Genomic DNA, 13611 nt, shown 5'->3' with positions numbered 1-13611 from the left:
TTAAGGTATAAAGTCTTNGAAGGATCCGTTGGTAGACCTAATGCAAGAGAGAATTCGGTCTGCCCCTTACAGCGGTTAAATAAACGAGGTGGGTGGCACGGAGGCATAGAGTTGTATGTTGGTTGAGAAATGGGCGTCAAGGAGAAATGGGCGGCGACTGCCGTTATAGGACAGGGTGACGACTATAACAATCGGAAGAACGAATGGCGATTCCCCATTTGGTTGTCCGTTTTGACAGAGCCGTAACTAGGCAGGTGCAACAGGTGCACCCGCACAGGGCCCACTTGGAAGGGGGCCCAAACTGCTATTCACAAGAAATTATATTTTTAAATTTTAAATTTTTTTGCCTTTCTACTGCGCAGTTTGGCGATGACATTTCGCCTTACTTAAAACCTAGATGTCTGCTCACCAGTGTTCCTAACTGTGGCGACTTTTAGAGGAACGTAGTGAGGTAGCAGAGATTTCAGACAAATCAGCCAAAAGTAGCCACTTTTGAAATTTTTTAATTTATTTTTTGAGAAATTTAAATTTATATTTATAGTTTTCAAATTAACAGATTTTTCTCTTTTTTATAGAGCTCTCTGGCAACTACTAATATTATTACGATATACAAAACTGTATTTCTAGATTTTTCTACAGTGTGCAGAGCTAGAAACCTGTAAAGGTAACATTTTGTAACAAAAATAAATCTGCCCAAGGATTTTTTAAAAGTTACTAAATTCAAAACAGTAACTCATGAATAAAATCTTAGTTTCGAGGTTGTATTGATAAAAGGCGTGCAGAAATTCTGATATCATTGTTTGCTTTATAGTGGTACGCATATGTGGTGTATACCTGAACGACAGATTAAGCGGTAAGCGAACTATGCGGGCGCGTAGGGCCCCGAAGGGGCTCCCGCAGTTTTTAAAATGCTACTGTAAAAAGGGATTGCGAAGACGCAGAAGATAGAAATAGTCCACAAAAGCGCTTCGATATATATAGATACACGCAAGTAATAAATGTTATAGCTTTATGGCTAACAATATTAACAGATGCTATTATTGATCATATTCTTAAAACAAACCAAAAAGTACAGGAAAAAAATTTTTTAATAAACGGAAAAAAAAGAGTTAAGATAATGGAAATAGATAAAACACCAGGTGAAGGAAGTAACTTGACACTCGAAAGATTATTTAAAATACAAAATACAAATTCTTGACATTCTATTGTGTCAAATAGATTGGCGTTATGAGAAAATGAAAACTATCTATGACGATTTTTGCTTTCTCTGTGGCTCGTCTTTACAACACATGAGTGTTGCTGATTAAAAAAATCGGCTGCAGATCTCGCTATTAAATATAGCAAAGATTTAAAAAAGTACGAATTTACAAGTGAAATTGAAAGTTTTAAGTTTGAAGTAACGACTCTTATACAAAATATAGAAACTGCATCTCCAATTAATATTCTACAGGCTCTTCATGATTTTGGTTTAATTGAGTCTTACCCGAATATCAATGCCGCTCTTCGAATATTTCTAACTCTTCCCGTTTCTATTGCTTTCGTGCGAGAGAAGTTTTAGCAAGTTAAACTTAATAAAAATTATTTAAGATCAACTATCGGACAAGAACGATTATGCAATATTTCTATTATTTCAATAGAATACAATATCGTTAAAAAATATTAATTATGAAGGTGTAATTAATGAATTTGCTGAAATGAAATCCAGAAAAATTCAATTAAAATAAATNATATATACGTTTAATTAAGTCGGGGTGTCGGAAATCGCAATAAAAATTTTAATTTTTTTAAAATATTTAAAAACATACGGCCAACTTGTAGTCACCCTACTATAAACCCATCCCCTCCCGAGACTTCTGTGAGAATGTCCGGGAAATCCGACTCCAGCTGTTTTCAAGGTCATCCAGCTGTGTAATCAATGACTGGTCAGTGTCAAATTTCACAGAAAGCCAGACAAAGGAAAATAAAATATGAAGCTTTTTCTTCAAAATTAACGAATTTCTTTCGTTTTTTCAGTTTTAAGTATTTTTTTATGTTTAATTACATTATTATCAAGAATTGCCCGAGGCGTAAGGAGTTAACTGACCTTTATCGTAAGTAGTTGCGAGAAAAAGAGTTCATATGAGATTCGCGTGAAAATAAATATCTGTAGTTTGAAGGGTAGACCCGATGCAGGAGAGGGTTCGGTCTGCCCTTAAGCGGTTAAATAAACGAGAAGGTTGGCACGGAGGCATAGAGTTCTATATTGATTGAGAAATGGGCGACGACTTGAGTCAGGGAGGAATGGGAGACGACATCTTTTATAGGACATGGTGACGACTATAAGAATCGGAGGAACGGGTGTCGACTGCCCTATTTGGTTGTCAGTTCTAATATTAAAACGGTAGTGCACAGCCGGGACGTAAAAGGATCACGGGAGAGGCCACCAAGAACGGCAAACTCAAAAGTTCTTATGTAGTAAAGGATAATCAACAACGTTGGTTGTCAAACTACGATGAAATCGAAGAAAGATTTTTGTTAAAGTCCGTCAAATTGTAAAGTTCTCACAATATTGTGAATACACCACTCATAACATATTGTTGGAGTTGTATGCCTAGAGTTGATGATTGATCACAGATCAATCAGACAAGTGTGAATACACCAAAATCAGTATATTCTCTATCAGTATATCAGTTTATATCTTAAGGTATATATATCTGTCGATTCATGATGCACGTGGATTGACAGTAATACGGCGTATTATCCGTTTGATAACTATATTCTTATTTATACAAGATACCTTTGATGGGCCGTACTAGTAAAAACGTATACTGTGTACACATTCTTCAAGTTTGCATGTTACACAAGTAGTATAGCATACTACATGTTATAACACGAGTTTCTTCACTTTTTTACAGACTTATTACCTTCTATGTTTTTTGTAACAAATTTCTGAAATTCTGCAGGGAGGGTTGTGGGTTTAAGGTATTTATGCTATTAAATTTAGGTTGTTAAAGGGAAACGCGATGAGAAGATATAAGGGAGTCATATGCATATCTCCAGTACTGTGCGACTTACTGACAATTTTACTTATTAATTAATGGCATTTGCAATTTATTATAAAAACCATTCCTTCCTCAAAACCAAGCCTTTTTCTATTCTATAATAATTAAAGATATAAAAAGTGTTGTTAATAAACTATCATAACAGATGAAACCACACTCAGTATTAAATGTTTTTGGAAACGATAAATCGTAAAAATCCCTTAATGGAAAATACTTATAAAATAAATATATGTGTAATTTTCAGAAACAATTCCAAGGGAATTCATTCAGAAAGAATATATTGTGCATGTGGTGAAAGAACGTATTATTTATCCAAATGAAGTGAGTTTGTTCTATGATTCTGGGGATCGTCATTTTGCATTTACTGAAGTTGTCGAAAACTCTTCTTTTATAGAAGTAGAAAAAAACGCTGTTAAGATTGTAAGTAAACAATTTTACACATGGCTTTTACGTTATTATTATTAATTTTCCTAACTGTTTAAAACATTTATACTTAATATCATCTGTATAATTTTCATAATTTTAGATAGTTAAAATATTAATCGAATTTTAAATATTTTAAACATGGGTTGTTCAACTATTATTATTTTAATGTGCCAATTAGTTGAGGTTTACTAACTAATCGCCACTTAACACTGGTCATGGGTATTCACTCACTTCAGTTCCTTCTAGCCACATAGTGTTTATGATGTTCTTTTCACACACACAACACCTGTTTCTTGTAGAAAGTCCTGCTTCAAGATAGCCCTTTTGACAAATCGCAGATGTATAAAGCTGTTGTCGATTATAAAACTAAATCAAGCACTATGAGATTTAAATATATTTGTGAAAATACCCTGACCTATTGTGTGAATAGGGTGAGATTGGATTTATCGGAGACCAATTAAAATATCCTGTGATGGTTCCTGTGTATTCGATTTTCGGCTTCCAGAACGTTATCGTGGCTAACCTGTATTAGATTATAAGATTAATTGGATTAAAGAAAAGCAACACATGGTAATCTGTTAAGAAGGAAAGATTTCCGTGAGGAGTTTCCATGGAAAACTTGCCCTAATGTGGAAGATGTTTGAAGAAAACCTGAAAATCTCCGTTCAACTAGTCTATCAATGAGGTATAACCCATGACCGCCTACTAGTGTTTATTGGTTCCTTCCACTGGGGCACAAGTACTCTTTTTTACACTTGTCCACTAGTAAGTCTTATTCGATGTATCATGGTAAGATGTTAGTATTCCTCGATTTATATAAGTGTTTCTACATGTCATATATTTTAATATACCTTTACTTCTTCGTAGACTTCTGTGCACTCGTACAGTTGTTCATATAGTAACTGACTCAACACTTTTTATAGTATAAAATCGTTTCAATAAATAAAATTTTATATTTACAAATTTTTAATAAGTTTAATCTCTCCACGATATATTTGTATTTATTTCAAAACTACTTGATGATTAGTGTAATTTTTATATAATCACTGAAACACGACAATGCTTGAAAAAACGCCTTTTTCCAGGCCATGTCATGTATTTGACAATGCATCGACAGAGGAAGATGAGTGATGAGGCGGGGCCTTACATATCGAAGACAAACCTACCCAGAAATTATCCAGGAGTTTTTCAATTTTATAGATTTGATAACGAATCTGTTAAACTTGCTTTAATATAAATTGATATATTTTTAACGTATTTNTTGGAGAACAATAAAAACACTACACTCAACAAGCCACCAATAAAACTCAACTGCCTAACCTATAACCAAAGTCTCCTTTTAATTTGTTTTTTAAAAAAAGCGCTTGACAAACTTGCCCCGCATGCCGAAGTTGCCCCGATCTCCCCTATTTTAAACATGGGTTGTTCAACTATTATTATTTTACTTTGTTAATCATTTGAGGTTTACTAACTAATTACCGCTTAACACTGGTCATGGGTACTCACTCACCTCAGTTCTCCCTAGCCACATAGTTTTTACGAGGTTCTTTTCACACACACAACACCTAAGTAAAGACCTTGTAGAAAGTCTTGCTTCAAGATAGCTCTTTTGACAAATCGCAGATGTATTAAGCTGTTGTCGATTATAAAACTAAACCAAGCACTATGAGATTTAACTATATTTGTGAAAATACCCTGACCTATTGTGCGAATAGGGTGAGATTGGATTTATCGGAGACCCATTAAAATATCCTGTGATAGTTCTTGTGTACAGTCGACCCCCCTATAATTACGGTCCCTATAGTTACGATTCCTATAAAACTACGAAAAAATTGCTACCGGTATCCGTAAAAAATAGTAAAAGTTCCCTATAAACACCTCAAACGTCATCGGGAAGCCGAACTACTTTCCCGCCGTCCGTAGCGCCACGCTACGGAGAGATTTCTATCGTCTGGACAGTATTATATAAATTATATATAAGTTAGGTACTGTACATATAATTATATATTACTTATATATAAATTAGGTACTGTATATATAATTATATATTAACTTATTGTAACTTTGTTATAATTAAATATATAATTTCCACCGTCTAGCGTGGCGCCACGCTACGGAGATTTTTACGCTAACTATCGTCTGTCAGTATGTAAATTAGGTACCGTAAGTCTAATACAGTACTGTAATTTTATACATTTCTTGTGAAAGAAACATTTCTTATTCAACGGCGATTAAAATTATTTATATTAATGATGTCTCCGAAGTTCTACGAAGTTTTCACAGAAAAATAAGTTGTTAGAAATCGGCCGCTCTTTGCTGAGCTGTTCCGCGACGAAAACAATGTTGAGCAATGGCAATGTCGAATGGTGACACTCGGTAAGTAATCCTACAATTTTTTGTTTATAGCGTAGTTTATACGGATTATTCCCAAAAAATATATACGTATTTTGGAAATGTTGAGTCGGATTAGTCTAGAATCGATTAATTTTATGGAAGAAAATCTTTCAAACAGCCGTAGTCCGTAAACTTGATACGTGTCGGGTTGTGATTGGAAGGATTCGTAAGAAAGCGGATTCCTAGAGAATGGAACGTATCTCTATCTTATAGGGGGGTCGACCGTATTCGATTCTCGGTCTCCAGAACGTTATCGTGGCTAACCTGTATCAGATTGTAAGGTTAAGTGAATTAAAGAAACACAACACATGGGTAATCTGTCAAGAAGGAAAGATTCCCGTGAGGAGATTCCATGGAAAACTTGCCCTAATGTGGGAGATGTTAGAAGAAAACCTAAAAATTTCTGTTCAACTAGTCTATCAATGAGGTATAACCCATGACCGCCTATTAGTGTTTATTGGTTCCATCCACTGGGACACAAGTACTCTTTTTTACACTTGTCCACTAGTAATTCCTCTTCGATGTATCATGGTATGATGTTAGTATTTCTCAATTTATGTAAGTGTTTTTTCGTGTCATGTATTTTAATATACCTTTACTTCTCCGCAGACTGCTGTGTACTCGTACAGTCGTTCATATAGTAACTGACTCAACTCTTTTTATAGTATAAAATCGTTTCAATAAATAAAATTTTATATTTACAATTCTATATATATAATCGAGACGGATTGATAATGATAATAATAATAAGCGCAGAGCCCAAATGGTTAGGAGTTGAAAGTTGAAATTTGGTACACAGTTAGGGTACCTTACGAGAACGCAAAATAAGAAGGGATTTTTCGAAATTCTTCCCCACGAGGGAGAGAGACAGGATTAAGGCTTAACAGTTCCATCAACAATGGAAGTGTTAAGTAACAATAGATGTTTTAAGTAACAATGGAAGTGTCAACAATTGAAGTGTTACATAACAATGGAATTGTTAAGAGAAAGCGACGTGCAAAACGCAGATGCAGATTTTTCGTTTTTGCGGGAAATCGAACATATTTTTAGACCCATCTAAAAATTCTCTAATCAGTCTGGAAACAGGGGGACACAATTCTTGCATTCTGTGAAAAAGGGTAAGGTTGGTTACGGGTAACGGGTATAACGTAATAATGTTAATCTTTCCTATCTTTACTTTTGCCCGAGCAATGCCGGGCCTACCTGAAGTTTAATCTCTCCAAGATATATTTGTATTTATTTCAAAACTACTTGATGATTAGTGTGATTTTTCTATAATTACTGAAACACGACAATGCTTTTATTGTACTTTACGAACTATTATCTTAACGTATTTCTTTCACTTCCAAATAGAAAAAATGCTTTTTTTCATTTCGCTTTCTTTCTGGCCCATCAACTGTAGTCTCATGCAGTTTTAGATTTTGGTGTGTTTACTTGGCTATCTTTTTAGTTTTATCCCCTGTTTCTTCTACTATCTGTAAATTAACTATATTTCTGTGTATATATGGTACCGTGTAAACCAGAAACATTTTATTTTCTAAACTGGTCTTATTAGAGAATATAGTTACAGTTTATTTCATGTACGAACTTTATCATCAGTTTATGTTACTACTTTAGACATAAATCAATTTGATTTCTACAAAATGACTGACTCTTTTTAAAAGTGTCAGATACTAAATGCTAAGAATTGTATCTTTAAAATTTTATCGGGAACGTATTTCTTTAACAAAAAATAATGATTATGCTTTGCAGTTCGTATTGTTTTCTTTTACACCGGTAAGCCAAGCCATTTTGAATATTGTCTTCTGGTTATATTTCTGATTCGATTCCTGTAATATTAAGCGTATATGTGTTTTGAAAACTTATTGTTATCTAATGAGCATTAAAAGCGCCCTTTTCCAAGCCTTGTCATGTGTTTGACAACGAATCAATAAAGGAAGATGAGTGAGGGCTTTACAAATCGAGGACAAACCTACTAACAAATTATCCGGGAGTTTTTCAATTTTCCAGATTTGATAACGAATCTGCCAAACTTGCTTTAATATAAATTAATATATTATTAACGCATTTGAATGCAAATAATACAGTAGTTATTATAATTAACGTAATTTTTACTTATATATTTACATTGTCATAATTATTGAATGTTTCAGTGCAGCAATTATGAACTTACTTCTTGTAAAGTTTACAATAGAAGAGAAATAACTGAATACGAAAGGTTAAAACCACAGCAGATGACATTTGGTGTAGACGTAGTAAGTATGAGTAAGACTACACAATCCTTCATTTTGTTTTTTAAAGAATTTAGAATTATTTCCGTGTAATCTTATAATAATTTCAAGTATAAAGTACATTTGTTTTTATGTTCGTAATTCGATGTTATGTCTTACGTAATTTTACGTTTATATTTTATTTAAGTTGTCACATTTAAAACCTATTACACAAACTCAATGACTTATCTGACACTTTAATACTTCTACATGAAATCAAATTTCGGCTTTGTTATCTACTCACCTGCCACCCGAAATTTTTAGCTCTTTTCTACTCGTACGTTCTGTCTGTTTTTGGCTTTTAGAGACAATTTAAATTTAAATTCATTTTCTTATTTTATTTCATTCTCTTTAATGTTCGGCTCTCTTCTTGGTCTGCAGGTACTGAAGAAACCATTCATTCTTTGCCTGTCTCGGGGTTGTCAGCTCACAATGAGGGCGGATTAGTACTGAGTGGCAGGTCCAAAATATTCCGGACAAGTCGCTGATAAAGAATTCCTGGGGCGCTTTTTCAAATTAGATTTCGAATTACGAGCAGTAGAATGACTCTTGCATAACTTTCGCTATTTGGACTTAATTGTTTTCTTGTTTTTTGCTGCTGTTCTATCTTTTAACGTTGAAAAAGATGTGTATGCATTCCATAGCTTTTCATAACTTTAACAGCCCTGACAAAATTGAAAATTTCAATAGTGTTTGCGATTATAGTAAAACTTAAATTAGTTTAAATGTAGATTTATTTACCGGTATTGTGAAATTTTGTATGTCGTCAAAGATTTACAATTCCCTATTATTCATTGCCTAAATTTTATTCAATCAGACTGTGTTCATCTGTATTCTCTGTATCTGCTAATTTCCAAACAAAATAAAATACTTTGTACTTTTCATCTGTAAGAAATGAAGATAAATCATATCTGTAAGATATGAAGATAAAATTGAGTTAAAGTCATGTAAAAGGAAAGATATCGCGTATTGCCAATACCTTTTCTATTGCGTTAATTGTTTGAAAATCATTCGATTAACAGTCTGTGCACAAGACATTGGATAAATAATAATACTAGAAAACTTAATTTAAAATATGATTTTGATTTTCGGCTAAAGTAATCAGAGTTATGGTCGAAACCCGAGATCAAAAGAAAATTCAATTAAAGCGGGTAAAGATCCATATATCAGAGTTTCTGAGAAACCAGTGATTCAGAGATAGGAATTCCACCATAAGCTGGGAATTCTTGTATGTGTTTGTGTGTGCAAACAACAAGGATATCGCCAAACTCATTTATTCTATAATTGAATAGATTTCGACATGTTATATGTTAATGGAAACATTGATTCATTCAAAATTTCTTGAAGTTGTATTCTCTGTAATATGCACTTTATTTACGCGTTGATTCTTACTGTTAAATCTGCTTCCAGTGTTATAATGCTACAACTTTCGCATTTTACAAGATTTTATCAGTTAAACAAATATTATATGAAGACTTTCGGAGGTTAAACTTAGCAACTTCGATCACACGCGAAACCTATCCAACAAGGTACACTTTTCAAATACCAATAGTAGACCAGTATTAAGTATTATTCGTTAACAACTACTACAGTTGGTCGAATTAACTTCAATATCCATTCAGTACAGTTTTTTCTTCCTATCGGACCAACCGGTATGGTGGCATTCCAATGAAAAAATTACAATTTATTAGGTTACCAGCCTGCACAAAATATTACTTAAGTGGTTTTCCAGGGTGCCAAGTTTGAATATTTGGTTTATTTTCGCAAAATTTGATTTCTTCGCAAATCACCGTTTCATATTTCAGTGTGAATGGAATAGTTCGTTACTGCTAACATTAGATAGAAAATATATTTTAAAAAATTTAAGATATCACATTTTCAATTAGTGTCTACTTAATCAACGAAATTTCGTACATTCCAGTGTCACGATAAACATGACAACGGTAAGCTAAAATAACCAAACTGAAAACATAAATGTACAAAAAATTTATTTCGAATTATATAATAATCACAATTTATTTATCAGGACAACTATGTCAGAGAGAAGACATTTGTTAAAGAATACGTAAAGCTACTACACGATTTTCTTTATATTACGTATGTTTTTTTTTGCGGTGTTACTAAATCATACTAGATATGTTAAATACAATTTACTTCTTTTGTTTTAGGTTTATACAGACACCTTTTTTGGAACAGGTAATTGATTCAGCAATTATACTTCTTTAATTAATTAAAAAATATATAATAAATTTAATTTATTCAACAGTCAGACATCGCCATCATCGGTGGCCCTATAAGAAAAAGTTATATGTCCTATTCTTCTTTTATAATTGACACTTCAACTACATTTACAATAAGTGCTGCAAAACCTTTAAGCAAAGCAGTTTCTTTGATAAAACCCTTTAACAAAATGGTAATATTCAAAAATTCATTATCATATCTATGTATTATCTAAAATTAATTAATACTTTCCTGGTTGTTATGTATACATAACTCCTGGAAATGAATTGAATAATTACAAAACTTTATAAAATATTAAACTGTAAAATCTCTCGAGAACGACCACTTAGGCGAAAATAGAAACTTATTGTTGTTCGGAAGTTCCTTTCGTTTGGCGGTTATTTTATATAACCGCCAAACGAAAGGAACTTCCAAACAACAATAACTTCCTTCTGTATTTTATATACAGAAGAACGCTTCTATATAGATGACTGATATGTTTAAGGTGTCCGTTATTGAAGGTTTGACTGTATTATAAAGATTGTGAAACTTTGAAAAATACAAAATAATTATTAAATGTTACATTTCAGGTTTGGATATTTATTTTATGTTCATTCGTTATTCTTCTGTCGACGTTGTATATTGTAAGTATGAAAGAAACTGAGTATTGCAACAAGGAAAAGCCTGAATTTTGTACCTTATTTTGGATATTATTGAGAAACTTTCTTCGACAAGGTTGGTATTGTTGTACTCTATACTATGTGTATTTTCTTAGACTGATTAATACATAAAAAAATAAAAATTGATTACGTATTAGTGCAAAGATTTTATATGAGCAATCAAATAAAATATTGCTTCGATTTTTTTAAATTAAGATTATTAAAATTATTGTCACGCTTATCTTTTTTCCTGCCTTATAAAATATCTTAATTTTTCCCCATTAGTTTCATTTCGAGGAAAAATATCGTAAAACAATTGTTTATAAATATGCAAGATTTCTAAATATATGTATAAAGGGCACAGCCGGGTGAGAAGAATAGAGATTTTTATTGAAATAACATTCAGTAAAACAAGTTACTATTCACTTTAATAAGGACTCTGCTTAACATTCTAATTTTCATTAGTTTTGGAGAGTTGTTTTTCTGATGTTCTTGTCAAAAACAACTTTTTGTTTATCATCGCTTTATAAATGTTTTTGCGTCATTTACGTTTATACTCTACGAAAGTGTGAGAATTGTAAGCCCTATTTTCCGCTAATTTAAATAATTTATAAGCTTATATCACCATCGCGATCGTTAAGAAAACATCGCACAGAAAATGGATTGAATTACTATCAACAACTGTTCGAGAATTATAACAATCGAATGTTAAATTAAACAACCTATTGTTAAAGAAGTGGAAAGTCAACCTTGGAGAAAGTAAATAGAAGGAAGTCTCCAGCCTAATATGCTAATAGCACCTCCTATAACGACATCTTAACGTCATCGACGGATCACCTCTGACCCAACACTTACAAAATCAATCTTCGTCTCCAACAACATTCGATCACCTGATGGGTTTTCCTAGGCCAAAGACGAATATAAGGACGAAGCACCCGCACATCGTGGCGGTCGTCTCTGGGAAGCGACTGCTCCAGATCAAACGACTTCGGAAATAAGCTGTAATCGCCATAGTCGGTGGACATCGGTGGAATTAATCTAGCGCCATACCACATGAACATCAAGCGCCACACAGGTTGAACATACTCGTGAAAAACGCATATAAGGTGTCATCCTGCCACATAGTTCTCCAAAGGATCCTCCTTTTAATGTAATTTTTCGTGCAGATATCAATCTGAGCCTTGACAGATCTTCTCTCTCTCTCCAGATACGATAGATGTAGGATAATTAACTACTTCGTTGTAAACTCTCTCGGTGCCAAGATTTAGGATAGTCGGTAGACCTCGATTCTTAGATGCACGCTTGTACTACTCCTATAATTGTAAACGCAGTTAGCGTATGTATTTGCTTTGTTGTTTTATTAACTGTTCTTATATTAGTTAATCTGGCGACCTGACTTTCTCCAGAACGGACCACTATCGACTTTCCTACCGGGCTCTGCACTCGATATTTTAAAATTCTCCTATTACGCCATCTAATGACTCAGTTAGTCCAATGACTCAGCCATCCAATGACAGTTAGTGGGTTTTATCAACCCAACGACTAGAAGGTCCCACCTTCACGCGTATTTTCGCAAAAGGTTCTGAAATTCGATTAATTTTATGTGATGTTTCTTGTGAAAGTAGACTTATGTGATAGTCAGACATCCTCCTATTAACTTTAGTTTAAAATAAAAGAATAGACGGCTCGCCAGTGGCCAAGAGGTTTCGTTCCCTAAACTAGTAGTGGTTGGATCGTGGTTTCGCGCCTCGCAAAGACAAACTGTCCACGTGCAGTTTTTAGGATTTTCTCCTACTCTTGAACGCCTAAATAGCGAGCAGTTATCCTTAACTGACCACATGGAAGTAATCGCCCAAGCGATACGTTGCCATACCTAGCAAAACAAACTATAAAAGCAGGTATCTTCAAATATGGTTTGGGTTCTCTTTCCAACCATATCGGAAAGATGCCTATTGAATATTTTTTCTAAAATATTTTATTATGAGCCTTATTCAATTTTTAAATTTTACTTGTCTAGTGAATACGAAAGAATAAGAACTGGTACTAATAGAAAAAGAGTGCCGAACACGAGTTAATGGTTTAAATTATTTTCAAGATACCAAGAATTTATCATTCCAGATCGCACTCTTCGCAGAAGACTTAAATATAGTAACTTAGCAAAGCGAGTTCTTTAATCAAATTGAAAGTTAACTACCTAATTTGAAAAACAGTCGTTTATTATATGATTATAAGTTAGAAAATAATTACAAGGGAAAGCCGATTGGATTAGATGCGTTATGCGCAAAAACTAGATGCACAAAACATGTACAATGTACAGTACGTTACACAATACAATGATATGGAAAGTACAAAAAGCGCCATATCTTGCTTAAATAAAGTGTTGAGCATTAGGTAACTCGTCCGGAGGAACAGGATAGATGGCCAAAACTGAGAAACGTCATTATTTTGCTCTTCCTATGTTATGAAGAATTTTTATTTAATTTTGTTGGCTGTTACACAACACAACTGAACACAGCTGAATATGCGTTATATATATCTATTATATTGTATTATATATATTGTATATACATACATACAATATATATATATTTCTTAGACTGA

At 33.3% G+C, this 13611-nt stretch overlaps 1 protein-coding gene across 2 annotated transcripts in view; it reads left to right on the top strand.

Annotated features, from left to right (window-relative positions):
- The first annotated feature begins 6950 nt into the window (after positions 1-6950).
- Positions 6951-13611, top strand: part of LOC111616293 — a 15717-nt gene continuing 9056 nt past the window's right edge. For both annotated transcript variants that reach the window (XM_023357724.1, XM_023357723.1), the window contains exons 1-6: positions 6951-6979; positions 8015-8116; positions 10158-10228; positions 10300-10327; positions 10398-10544; positions 10942-11086. In XM_023357724.1, coding sequence (XP_023213492.1) covers positions 8096-8116; positions 10158-10228; positions 10300-10327; positions 10398-10544; positions 10942-11086 — 412 coding nt within the window. In that variant the 5' untranslated portion in view covers positions 6951-6979; positions 8015-8095. The remainder of the gene's footprint in view (positions 6980-8014; positions 8117-10157; positions 10229-10299; positions 10328-10397; positions 10545-10941; positions 11087-13611) is intronic.

This window comes from Centruroides sculpturatus, unplaced genomic scaffold (genome assembly GCF_000671375.1).
Source record: "Centruroides sculpturatus isolate CEXI.00-Female unplaced genomic scaffold, Cexi_2.0 scaffold2451, whole genome shotgun sequence".
NCBI lineage: Eukaryota > Metazoa > Arthropoda > Arachnida > Scorpiones > Buthidae > Centruroides > Centruroides sculpturatus.
Note: the sequence above shows the minus strand (reverse complement) of the source record. Positions and strands in the feature narration are given on the sequence as shown.